Below are 14,132 nucleotides of genomic sequence, written 5' to 3'. Positions count from 1 at the left end.
GATACTTTAAACGTTGTTTGATGAAGCAGAACCCAAATTACTCTGTGCCTAAATAACTCCGAGTAATAAAATTCGGAATAATCTTGTGAAATGTGTCGAATATCTTGAATTAAAGTGGATCTCCTCCTCCTCGAGGAGGAGGTGGAGGAGCTGGATCGTCCGCCCCTTGAATCCGGTTGGCTGACAGCCCGCCCGCTGGCCACGCTGTAATTGGCTGTGGGAGCTGCCAATCAGCGGCGCCGCTCTGTCCCCAGGCTGTGGCTGCTGTGTGGAGACGTCCGACCGCCAGACGCTGCTGTGCGGCTCCATCAGTGCGCTGCGCTCCGCTCCGCTCTCATGTCAAATTTGGACTGGAAGCGCTGAATTCCCGTGCGTGTCAGGAGGGGTGGAAGGTGCGGCCCTCGTCTCTGTGTCCGTGGGGTTTAGAGCGGAGACATGTGGATTAGGAACTGCTTCCAGGCAGCGTGTCTGCTGCTGACGCTTCGAGCCGAGGTAAGAAGGCTGCGACTTATGTCCAACATTTCGCGTCGAAGCTCATCAGTGAGACATTAAAAAAATATCCTGAATAAATGAGAAAAAGTTGGCGGGCGCGGGTGGACGTGTTTGTTCTGCTGCGGCTCCTTTTTTTTTTTCCCATCACATTAATCGATATTTACGCGGAGCTCAGCTCGAGGAATCGATCCGCGCGTCGTTCCGTTTTTTAAATTCACGTTTATTCGTGCCCCGGAACCGGTAAGTTGGAAGCTACGTCTTTATTTTGTCGATTGTCTATTTAAAAAAAAAAAAAAAGGCTGCGCACTCCAGCGCGTGCTCCACCTGCGCGTGGCCTCACCGTCACAATTAAGATTCAGCCACATGATTGGCTGGAATGGAAGCCTGTTTCCGCCGTAGAAAAGGGACAAAAAACACATAACATAAACCGAAATTATAACAGAATTTCAAATGTCATAATTAGGAGACAGATAATATCAGTGTCTCAAGTTGTAATTATTCAATACTAATTCAAATGATCTCAGTCATACATATGAGACAAAACTGTCAAATCTTTCTTTTCAAAATAATTATGTACCACAGTGTTGACGTTTTGAGTTCGAAGCCATAATTTTGATATTCCAAAATCAATATGGGATAAAAATGCCTCAAAACGTTCACTTTTAAAATCATGATTAGGAAATAAAATGTTAAATTATAAATTGCTGAGTCATAATGAGATGGTAAGAGAAGCCAAGTCTTAATTAAGGGAAGAAATGCCAAAATGTAAATTTGAGTCCTCTTCCTTAAATAAATTGTGAAATTTCAACTTGCTGAGTCATTGAGTCCTCATGTCCTGTTGTGATTGAGATAAGAATATCTAAAATGTTGACTTTCAGCATATAGTCACATTTTAATTTGCTAACTCATAATTTTGAGATCTCGAATAGAAAAAAAATAGACTATCAAGGTTGAAATTACGACATTCTCGTGTTTTGTTTTTTTTTGTCTTTTTTTTTTTCCAAGTCAGAATTTTGAGATGACTGGAAAATTCACACAATCCAAGTTGAGATTAAAATGCCAAAATGTAGACTTTCACATCATAATCATAATTAAAATGTGCCAAATCAGAGATGCTAAGTAAATTTTGACTTTCCAAGTCACAATCATGAGGCAAAATATCACCTTTTAACTGGGTAAGTTATCTTGAGATACTACGTCAAAATCATGACTGTACACTTTATTTTTTTACATTATCTGACAACTACTGTACCCACCCTCCTCCTGAAAAAATGGGTGTCTGTATTGTAACACGTCAGTCTGCTCCTCTTGCCCATGCTGTAGTGTCTTCACGTGGTCTTCTGCGTTTGATTTTCCAGGTGTGTGAGTCGACGGGATATTTCGAGCTGCAGCTGATCTCTGTGGAGAATGTAAACGGGGAGCTGGCGGACGGGGAGTGCTGCGACGGCTCCCGGAGCTCCAAGGACCTCCGCTGCATCAGAGATGAGTGCGACACGTACTTCAAGGTTTGCCTGAAGGAATACCAGACTGAGGTGACCACCAGAGGGCACTGCACGTACGGAGCCGGATCTACGCAAGTTCTTGGTGGAAATATATTTTCTTTTAAGGTGGCAAATAATAATCCCAATAAATTCAACGATGCTGGCAGGATTTGGATCTCTTTCCAGTTTGCATGGCCGGTGAGTGATTCTCCTTCAGTTTGAGAAAGAAGCCTCTTTGTTGTCTTCTGGAACTTATTTAGTTAGTGTTTGGTGGACATACAACCTGTTATTGCACGGAGCAGTCGGTTGATGTCCATGGGTTTTGGGTCAGTCTCCAACGGAGTTGAAACTGGAGATTTGGGTTGAGTTAGTTGGCTTCACTGATCAGAGTAAGTAGAGTTGTGGTTAAGGAGCTGGGCTGGTGACCGAAAGGTCAGTGGTTCATTTCCAACATCCTTTGATAAGATGCTTGCATCCTGCATGGGGGAGTTATGGACTCTAATCCGCGTCCAGCCACAAGAACCGTAAATGAGCTCCAGTTCTCGCAATTTAGCAAGGAATTACTTTTAATCATCACACGGCCAAAGTTGAAGGTTTCATTCGGAGCACATGCATTTACACCTTCAGTATGCTGACAGAGGAGGCTTTTAACCTCCTCCTTCTTTTCTGCAGCATAAGGATAGATGTTTATGATGTCATAAAGTCCATGTTTGACATGCACAAAAAGATATCAAAGGAAGTTGAAATGCATTATTGAGTCAGATCCAGTTTTTCCTCAAAGTACAACCACCTCTGCTGTAACCCAGAAAATCGTCACAACAAAGTTGCGTGTATCTTGTTGCTCCATCACTACAGTTAGTGGGGGTTTTTTTCACCTGAAAGCTGACTTTAAAATTCAGCAGAAGCTTTAAAATTGAAGATTAGCTTGATGTCTGTGATTCTCAGTCATGTAGAATTTCATACCATGTAATGCCTCTTATTGAGTTTTCACGTTTCCTCGCGCGTCCAACTGAACTGATGTGGTCGCCACAGCTGTGCTGCATTCACATGTTCAGAGCCAGAATCCACTTTGTCATTGTAAGTACTTAGAAGGAAATTAAAACACAACAATGCACAGAAATCCAAAATTTAAAGAGCTCATGATACAGAAAAGAGGTGCAACTTACCTTTAACACTTGTGAAAGACGGCACTATTTTAATCTGCTTTTAGTCTTACAGAGAAAATTTAATGTTAACTTATTTTAACACTAATCAGAGCCAGAGCTTCCTGTTTTTAATATTACAATTATTAAATATATTATTGTCCATCTTACACTCCAGTATCTGATCAGCATCCTGCATCTCCCATAATGACCTTATGATGATTTTTCTACCGTCAGCATGTGAATGCAGCATGTTACCTTTAAAAATAAATAAGTACTTTGGTTTATACTTCTGGAACTTACTGTGCTTAATAAGTTGGGGCTGTCAACTTTATAAAAAGTCTAAACTCTAAGTGGACACTGAGAGCACCTCTGCCTGGGTAATAAATGCCAATCATTTGGATTTCAGTCAAATATCAAATCGACCATTCCCGACAAATATTGTCGGAATCTGTCAACTATATTTTAAGAGCCATGTGTCTAGCCGATGGATGAGGCCAATCGTGTAACTGAAATTCAGAGCACAGAGGAGTTGACAGAACTCCAAGGTGGATCCACACTTGCCTGTTTTCTAAGGATATGAGCCTAGTGTAAAATTCTGAATTAAATATTCCTCTTTTTCTGCTTTGAACTCCGACATGCTTTAGTAATTCCTTGCATTTCTGTACAGGCTGAACATTGTTATAAATGCTGCAGTTTCACCAGGAGGTTTTGAAGTTGTCCTGCTGCTTTTGGACACATCACATGGTACAAGTCCAGTGACAAGTCATCAAATCACGTGGTCAATCACATTTATGGACAGGTGTCATCGTCACGCTTATTTGTCCCAGTTACACACCCTGACCTTCTGGAATACATATCTGTGAAAGGGTGAAAGTCCCCCCCTTTCCCCACTCTTAAATGCATAACTCGCAGCTACATGATTGCTTCTGAATGCCTCACACGGCTTCACTTGCAGCTATAATGACTTGGCAGAGTTGGCCGTGTTGTTTTGTGAAGTTCATACGATTTTATATGAAGTTGGCATTATTCCAGTCCAGCAGCTTGCAGCTGCCAAGGCTGTGATGGGATAATTAGACAATCGGGGGAATGAATGCTTTAATTTTTAGACCACCAAGCTCAGAACATGACGTTTTCTGACTTGTTCACGAAGACGTAATCCTTCAGTGGATGTCAACTGAATTGACTGGCATGGCGTTCTGTGCATGTACAACACGTGCATGTCTGGGAGGCATGCGTTGTGGGGTTTTATGTGTCGGATGGTCGCTCACATTAATCAGATTAGGGTGATGAGTGAGTGGTGTTGGTGCGAGGCGTGTTCCGAGGTGTCGTTCACCGCCTCATGGTCCTGGTTTGCTGTGAATACCTGGATGCCTTTGACGCGTCGCTTTCCACTCGATGCTCCTCAGCTTCCTGCTGTGGGGGCCAGGTGCCTCCTCCAAAAGAGTTAAGGTTTTCTGACAGTAAATGATGGATGAGGTGCGACTGAGGTGTGCTCATTTGTTATTAGACACTGCCATGATGTGGGGAAAAAAAAAGATATTCAAATGGTTTCTGCTCCTACTTCTGTCCTTATATTAGTTTGTCCATGTGTTTGTCTGGATTAATCACAGGCCAATATGTTAATCTTGGGTATTCATTTTTGCTGAAATTGGAGCAACTTCAACTTTTGACCCCTGTACAAACTGAAATTGACCTTTGTCACCATTTTTGCTGTTTTTATCCCATAACTCCAGAACATTCCATCATAGATAGGAATAGGAATTGTTATGATCAGACAAATAATGTGATATAGTTTTCAACATGATTGGAGCATTTTTAAAGTTTGACCTCTGTGTAATTCTTCATTGACCCCTACCTGGCTACAGCTACCACCCTGGGATGGCTATCATACATTTTTGTGTAGGCCATGATACACTGAAGCTGGATTCAAAGTGTCGTTCCCCCCCAAGTGGTACCGATTACGTCAATATTCATGACTGGCTCATGTACTAACAGTAGAGCGCACCTCATGGACACATGTCCACAACTCAGTAAATGTATTTCAAAAGGTGCTATTGACATTAATTTTTTATCAGATGTTAGTAACAACCCAAGTAGTCCACACATACAAAGAAACCACAACAAGTAAGTACAGGAATTAAGTTATGTATAATAATGTGAAATGACACAGGGAAAAAGTATTAAACAAGCTTGGTGAAATTTAATACTTTGTACAAACGTTTTTGTGGGTAATGAAGCTTCAAGACGCCTCCTGTATGGCGAAACTAATCACATCTTAAAGGTTCCGTGGACCTCTTCTGTGAACTCTGATCTTGAGTTCTTTCAATAGATTTTCTATTGGATTCGTCAGCTGATTGGCTGGAACATTGTAGCAGCTTCATTTTCATTCTCTGAAACCAGTTGAGAGTTTCCTTGTCTGTGTCTTTGGGATCACTGTCTTGCTGGAATGTCCACCCTCGTTTCATCTTCATCAGAGTTTTATCAAGACTGTCTGCAGTTTTTTTCCATTCATCCTTCAGTTATATGACATTTGTTGGAGCTGTATGCAGAAAAACAGCCCCACACCATGATGTTCCACCTCCAGATTTCACTGTTGGTGTGGTGTTTTTGGACTGATGTACAGTGACATTTGACCTCCAAACATGGTGTGTTTTATGACATCCAAAGAGTTCAATATTGTTCTCATCTGATCAGAATATATTCTTCCAGTATTTCACAGGCTTGTTTAAACGTTTGCGGAGCAAACGTTAAACGAGCTTCGACATGCTTTTTCTTCAGGAGTGGAGTCTTGCATGGTCTCTGTGTGCATTTTGTATTTTCTTTGAAACTTCACTTTTTCCACATTTTATGTTACAGCTTTAGTCTAAAATGGAGTAAATTAATTTCCCTCCCTCAAACGTCTACTCACAGAACCCCATAATGACAACATGAAAGTTTTATTATGCAAATTTATTACAAATAAAAAAAACTAAGAAATCACTTGTACCTAAGTATTCGCACCCTTTCCTCAATACTTTGTTGGTGCACCTTTGGCAGCCGTTAGAGCCTCAAGTCTTCTTGAATATGATGGCACAAGCTTGGTGCACCTATCTTTGTGCAGTTTTGTCCATTCCTCTTTGCAACACTTCTCAAGCTCCGTCAGATTGGATGGGGAGCGTCGGTGCACAGCTATTTTCAGATCTCTTTCAGATCCAGGTCTGGGTTCTGGCTGGGCCACTCAAGGACATTCACAGAGTTGTCCTGAAGCCACTCTTTTGATATCTTGGCTGTGTACTTAGGGTCATTGTCCTGCTGAAAGATGAACCGTCACCCCAGTCTGAGGTCCAGAGTGCTTTGGAGCAGGTTTTCATCATCTGTACATTGCTGTATTCATCTTTCCCTCAATCCTGACTAGTCTTCCAATTCCTGTCGCTGAAAAACATCCCCACAGTATGATGCTGCCACCGCCATGCTTCACTGTATGGATGGTTCTTGGTTTCCTCCAAACATGATGCCAAAGAGTTCAATCTTTGTCTTATCAGACCAGAGAATTTTGTTTGTCATGGTCTGAGAGTCCTTCAGGTGCCTTTTGTCAAACTCCAGGTGGGCTGCCATGTGCCTTTTACTAAAGAGTGACTTCTGTCTGGCCACTCTACCATACAGGCCTGATTGGTGGATTGCTGCAGAGAGGGTTGTCCTTCTGGAAGGTTCTCCTCTCAATGGTTCAGTTTGTAAATGCAGCCATAGTGGAAAAGCCTGTTTGTACTACAGCGCTGCAGCACGTCTCTGTCCCTACTCACTGATGCAATGAAAAGAATTAAGGGAAATCAAATGATGCAGAGGTTTTTCAGTGGTCTGATGTGTCCCCCCCCGCTTTATGACAGTGCATCATCTCAGCTCATGACTGGCTTGAAATACGATGATAGGAAGTTCTTTCAGCTTCTCCCTCATTCACTACAGCAGATCCGATTTGGATCCAAGGAGACTGATGTTGATATGAACAAGGTAGATGAAGTTCAGCTCACAGACATAAGATGTCGTGCGTTACGAACAGCCTGATGACTCTGATTCTTCTACGCTTTGCTTTCTGCTGCTGTATGTGGGACTGAACAACAGGCAAGCTGGCACACTGCTGCCTGCACAGGAGTAAAAACCTGAGAAAGGTCCAATGAATGTTTTAAAGCAAATTGTTGACATACATACCAGCAGATGTTTCAGACATCAGCCAGGACACCAACACAATTAATTAGGCATGACAAGAGCCTCAAGACCCTTTAATTTCACAATGCACATCAGACATGTTGAGGGTCTTATTTCGCGCTATTTCCTGCATACCTAGTATGTAGCTGAAGCATTCAAAACATCCACCGGAGGGCGTATCAGCTGTTATTGTTCAAAGATTAATGGATCTTTCTTGCTGTTCTGACACATTTGTCATGATACAGCCACACTGTCATTGTGAACAAACCTGGAACTGCAACAATTAATAGATTAATCAGATATGAAGTTAATCAACAAATGTTTTGATCCTTTTTCAGCTTCTTAAATGTGAAAACGTTTTGGTTTATTTTACGAGCTGCTTTACGCCTTTCTGCCAGTAAACTGAATGTCCTCGTCTGTGGACAGAAGAAGACCTTTTAAGTTTAAGGTGTTATCTTGGGCTCTGGATAACATTGATAGATCTTTTTTTATTAGTTTTTTTATTTCACATTTTTGTGGACCAAATGACAAATCCAGTATTCAAGAAAATAATCTGTTTATGAAAATAACCATTAATTTCTTATTGTCCCAGTGGTGGTCATTTTGTTCTTTATTCCATTTCTGACGATGGTTGGGGTGTGTTTTTTTTTGTGTTTTTTTTTGGGGGGGGGGTTGATTAACACCTCAAGGTAGAGAGGTAAATGGGGCCATTCAGTGTGTTGTCTTTCTCTTCAATAGGCCAGGCTGATAAAGTGTTCTCTTCTGGTGCCATATGTCACAAAAAGCCTGCAGGGTCACTTGTTGTCATGTTTCCACTTTTTTGCAGAAGAAGCAAAGATGCAGTTGGCTCAGGGCTGTTGACAATAACAAGTGTGGAAGCAGCTCTCATCCTGAAATTGATTGATTTATTTATTTTGGCAATAGCAGCAGGTGTCTTAAAAAAAGATTAACATTTTGGCCAATAATACCTTGGACATGCTCAAATGATTCATCTCAAGAAAACCCCATTTCCAGGTCTATAAACCACTTACTATCCTTTGGAGCGTAGGACTCAGAAACAAAAATTTTCTGTTTGCATTTGGATGTAGACATAATGATCCATTTTGGATCTTCATCATAGTCCTGTTTTTTAATTTTTCACAAATTACTGTGTTGAAATTGACTTATCAGTTGCCTTTATTTTGGTGAAATTGCAGATAAATTTATTGGTGGTAAAGTATTACGTTGCAGGGTGTGGAGTAGTGGTGGTGGTGTTGGTTGGGGGGGTGTAAGTACCAAGACTTGGTTGTCAAGAAAGAAGCTCGTGGCATTTGATGGAAGTTGGGAACTTCCAAATTACCGGGGGGCAGTGTAAAAATGCATGTGATAAAGCAGTGATTAGGGAATAGCCCTGTTGGTGTCTGATTTGCAGATGTTCATGTTGGTTATACGGTTGGAAATAGAGCTTTACCGGCTATTTGCAACCATATAACAGCATGAATGTCTGCAAATCATCAGACACAAGGGGGTTATTCACATTCTAATTCAATTCCATTGTTTGCACTGTTTCTGTAGGTAATTTGGTTGGCGAGGCTTACCGTCGAGCCGAGGCAGTGCGCGGTGTAATCCATCAAATGTGAAACAGTAATTCTGTATCAGAATCCACATCAATACTTTGGTATGGTAGCTTAAATTTACCTATTTCGGTGGCAGCAGTGGTGCGCAACTTTGTCACTCTCATCTAACAGCGCTAACAGTTAGCAGCGTGTGCAGCTGGTGTTCTGTCGAATTGTGCGTGTTGTCACATAAATCGACAGTTCTGTGTCCCGACAATATAGTGCATGCATAGTAATACAGCCAAATGTGAAATGGTTGAATATTTTGCCATCGTTACCCCGATATTATGCGGTCTGAAATCTGACACAATTAACCAGATTTGCAGAAAAAATATAATTGGATTAAAATAAAGGATACCTGACCTGCCAATATGGGATCTGAGTTTGAATTGCGTTTATGTTACTTAGTATGTTTAATCTAAATTTTCTCTGTCCACCCACCTGTAAATGGTTACCAGCTTCATCTGGGGAAGTACTGTGGGGGAAGAATATATGGGCAAGAAGATCCCACAGTCCCATTATTGAAAAAGCAGCGTGCTGAAGAGGTTACAATTTGCCAAAGAACAAACTGACAGACATAAAGAGAAATGCCACAACATTTTGTGGACTGATGAAAGCAAGATTGTTCTTTTTGGGTCTTGGGGCTGCAGACAGTTTGCGGACGGCCCCAAAAATCTGAATTCAAGCCACAGTCAAACTGTGAAGATGGTGGAGCAAGCATCATATGTAGATGTTTCTCATACTATGGTGTCGGCCGTATTTATCACATACCAGGGATAATAGATCAGTTTGAATACATCAAAATACTTGAAGAGGTCATGTTGTCTTCGGCTGCTCCCTTGTTTGCACTCGGGGTCGCCACAGCAAATCCAAGGTGGATCTGCATGTTGAATTTGCACAGGTTTTATGCCGGATGCCCTTTCTGACGCAACTCCACATTACATGGAGAAATGTGGCAGGGGTGGGATTTGAACCTGGAGGCTTCTGAACTGAAACCAAGCGCATTAACCACTTGGCCACCACCCCCTTATGCCGAAAAAGAAATGCCCTTGAAATGGGTCTTTCAGCAAGACGAGGACCCCAAACACACCAGCAAGTGAGCAGCAGCTTAGTTCCAGATCAACAAGATTAATGTTATGGAGTGGCCAGCCCAATCCCAGGACCTTAATCCCATAGAAATCTTGTGGGGTGACATCAGAAATGCTGAGGCAAAACCAAGGATTGTGGAATATCATTCAATCATCCTGGGCTGGAATACCTGTTCACAGGTGCCAGAAGTTGGTCAACTCCATGCAACACAGATATGAAGCAGTTCTCAGAAACGGTGATTATACAATGAAATATTGTTTCAGTGATTCACAGCAAAGATAAATCTTCAATAATTTGTCAGTGTATACATTAAATGTTTGAGTTTGTAAAGAAAAATGCACATCCTAATACTCCTTTTTCTTAATTTCCTGTCAAGCAATAACAAATTTGATACTTTTTTGTCATGGTTTGATTTGGCACAGAATGCGCAGAGTTCCCAATGCATTTGTGTGTAAGGAAATAAGGATTTTGAGCTTTACTCGCTTTTTTAAACACTTATTTTGAACATGACTGTAAATCACAAAAAAAAAAGCTTGTGGCTGAACAAGTTGTAGAAGCTTGTGATCCTTGCAATGTTGGCATTTTATTCCTGGTCATGAACTTCCTGCCAGTGAGGGGGGTCAGTCTGGTCATGTGCCAGTTTTTAATTTTGTTTTCATTTGCTGACTAGGCTTGCTGTATGAAAGCAGACTGAGCTCTCCGAGATGTGCACACGAGCTTGAGGCATTAATTTGCTGTGGGAATCCACCTACTGTGATATGTTTTTTTTTTCTTTTTTTTTTCTTTTTTTTTAAATGACCAAGCTGCTTGTCACTGTGGAGGTCCGTGTCTCCATGAATGACGTGCACGTGCCACACAAAACAAGCAGATGTTCATATATGGACTTCTGGGTTGTTTTTATTTCATAAATGTAATTGGTGACATTTGAAATATAACTTAAGTCATAGAACTGTGTGACCAAAGTTAAATGAGAACAAAATCCCCACACACACAGTATGTAAGTGTAAGTAGTTCCAGGACCCGGGGCAGTTCCGTGGTGTTGTGGATGCGCCAATGTGCAGCTCATGCACGCAGACTTGACTAGAAATAATTTATAACCTCAGCAAAAGTTAACTTCTGATCCAGGGCTTCTTGTTTTGATCATAAAGTTGTGCAAAATGCTAAAACTCTGTATCTTTCAGTTAACAAATTGTCTGTCTTTATCATAAAAATGTAGCAGCGCCTCATGGTCACTGACAGTCTGGTGGCACAGATGACAAGAATTCTACTATGATTACCGGTATGACAGTTTTTCTGCTGCTGACATGTGAATGCAGCGTTGGTTAGTGTAAAGTCACTTTGTGTCAAAGGCAGAATTAGAATGAAGAGACAGTCGTGTTAAACCTGTGATGCATAAATGTCAGCTGTTATTTTTTGTGATGTCTGACTGATGAATGGGGGAATCTCCACCCCATATCAGCGTCAGATGCGTGTTGCATGCCCATAAAACACACAAGCACACGCAGATGTGCAGCTCAGAATCTGATGTGCATGTGATTACAGCTCGTGCCCTGTGATTCTACTGGCAGAATGCAACAAAGTTCCCCACAGTACTTTTGAGTATTATCAACAATTCATTAATCCTCTGGGGCCGACGACATTGTATACGACGGCTAAGACCAAGCTTTACTAAATTATAAATAACTTTTGAATGATATGAGATAGAAACTTTTTTTTTTTTTTTTTTTTTTTTTTTTTTTTGCTGAAAAGTTAACTCCATGGATGTTCGAGCCAGCCATCGGCCATCTTTGTACTCCTCATAGAAGCTGTGTGATGACGTGCGCAATGTGAGTGTCCAATCTGAATTGGTTCACCGTCACATGGTTTTCCAAAATCCAATCGTAGGGCAGATTTACCTCTGTGAAAAGCCAAAGATCATTTTCAGAAGTGATATGTTACTAGTTGGCCCGTTTGAATAGCCCCCTGGGTGCTCCAATGAGTACATACTATTGATCTCCATGCGCCCTGCACCATTACGCACAGCGATCAGTGATGCAGACGGAGAGCCTCTGATGACAATCTCACGTGCTCAAACAGAGTGTGTAACTATCAGGATTGCTCCACTAGTTTGCATGTGAATGTTACTGGATAACTCTGTTGCTTTCTCTGCGTAAAGCACTGTTTACCATATCAATGGACAACAAAACGCATACACCATTTTGTATATATTATTCAAAATGTGCATTTGTTTATTGTTTGAACCTTTTTGTTGCACAGTCTTTCACACAAGACCTCAAATTACCTTTATAAAGTGTCAAAACAGTTGTTTATAGTTTGCTGTGTGTTTTGAATAAATGTGTGGAAAATTATTTTTTGCTTTATTTTTTCTTTGCCTATTTTTGATTGTAAACCTTTATTACACTTATAAAACTTGATTGTGGGATGCAGGGAGAGCTGTTAACAGCAATAATAAAACATTTATGCCAGGCGAGTGAACTATCCAAAAAATGCCCTCGGACCCCAGAGGGTTAAGCAAGTCTTGAAACTCTTTTTTATTTATTTATTTTTTTTATTTTACTTTTTATGCTGTTGTTGTTGTTATTATTATTAAGATTATTATTATTATTATTATTATTAAGATTATGAGTGAGATGTGACCAAATTTGCACATGTGGGCTGTGGTTGCAGATATCTTTCATGTGCCATGCAATATGTGAAACTGCAATTAAAATTCTCTTTTTAATATCTTGAAATATTGATTAGAAAGCTGTCAGAGCTGTGAATAAATTCAGGTTTGGATCAAATTAATAACTACAGCCAGGAGCCGATTAATACGTGGGCCTTCCTGGGCTGAAGACCAGGGGCCCAAAGTCACACGGGGCCCCTCAAGCCTGTGCCTGTCTACCAAAATGTGTGTGCTTTTTAAAATTGAGAGCACATGTAATTACTCTAATACTAAAGAACACACAATATAACCAGGGGTGCACATAACTGGTACTCATGGTGCTGGTGTGTGCTAAACATTATTGATGCACAGCAGAGGGGAAACACTTCCCTACAATCTGTCATTGCTTTCCTCTTATGAACACTTTCCTTGCATTTTCTGCTGCACATCATTTATTTTTACCACAAGTACCAGTTCTGTGATAATAAATGGCGTCATTAACAGCACCGTCTCAACACTGTCTCTTTGCTTAATAAGCGTATGAAGCAAATATTAAAGATCTCACACAGGGTTTGGGGTTCCTGCCTGTGGAGTTCAAACATATTGAGCTTCTGACTTACAGAAGAAAAAAAATCACACAAGTGAATTATAAAAATGTGCAGTTGGGAAACTGATAGCGTCCTTTACTGCTATATAAATTAGTGGGACCGTCTGTAGTAATGTGTCGTGGTATCAAATGCCGTTACAGCAGGGATGGGTGGCACTCAGTGGCAGAAGTTTAACCTTCTTGAAGAAGGTGCTCTTGGCATGTCGGGATCAAACAAACCTAACGCGTAGGATCAAAGGTAAAAATCTGTTTTGATGAAGTGGGTGCATGCTGACGACTTGGGGGCAGTAACACATCACCACCTTAATTCAAACTTCTTCCAATGAAGACCTGACACTACTTTGCACTCGTGAGACTTCATGGATTTGCGGGGGGGGGGGGGGTGGCTTGCTCACCAGATCAGTCATTTTGGTGTTGGAACTTACAATGTCAGTTTCATAAGCTTTTGCCCGTCTTTCCTGAGTGCTTCGAGCTTCAGTTCTGGTTGTTGCACCATGAAAATCAACTTGCTGATACTTGAAACAGTCTTGACAGGGTAATTACTCGTAGAGGTTTATTGATTTGATTATAAGCTTCAGATTGTATCTCAAGCCCTGTCAGTTGTGGGGATATCCCAGAAAATGTCTTTTAGAAGGTGTTCTTCATAGGGCTCTGTGTGATGGAAAAAAAAAAAAAAAAAAACCCGTGGTAAGGCTTATCATGTACCGATCACAATACAGTACATTTCTTTAAATTTAATGTATTCATAGTTTGTGTATAATGACCACATGGAAAGGCCCATTTTCTTACTACATTTTAAGTTGTATTCAATCTTATTTGATTGTTTTTCTCCTTTATTATTTAGAACCTTTGTACAAATATTCGTTTAAAGTTGTACGGCCTCTGGCTTTTTTAAGCTTT

The 14,132-nt window shown here is 40.9% G+C and overlaps 1 protein-coding gene across 1 annotated transcript in view; it reads left to right on the top strand.

The window, feature by feature from the left end:
• Positions 1 to 286: 286 nt before the first annotated feature.
• The window catches only part of jag2b (jagged canonical Notch ligand 2b), a 104,691-nt gene continuing 90,845 nt past the window's right edge, over positions 287 to 14,132 (top strand). The window contains 2 exon segments of the mRNA XM_034162075.1: positions 287 to 492; positions 1,851 to 2,171. Coding sequence (XP_034017966.1) covers positions 436 to 492; positions 1,851 to 2,171 — 378 coding nt within the window. The 5' untranslated portion in view covers positions 287 to 435.

This window comes from Thalassophryne amazonica, chromosome 21 (genome assembly GCF_902500255.1).
Source record: "Thalassophryne amazonica chromosome 21, fThaAma1.1, whole genome shotgun sequence".
NCBI classification, from domain to species: domain Eukaryota; kingdom Metazoa; phylum Chordata; class Actinopteri; order Batrachoidiformes; family Batrachoididae; genus Thalassophryne; species Thalassophryne amazonica.
The sequence above is the reverse complement of the archived record's forward strand: the minus strand, read 5'-3'. Positions and strand labels throughout refer to the sequence as shown.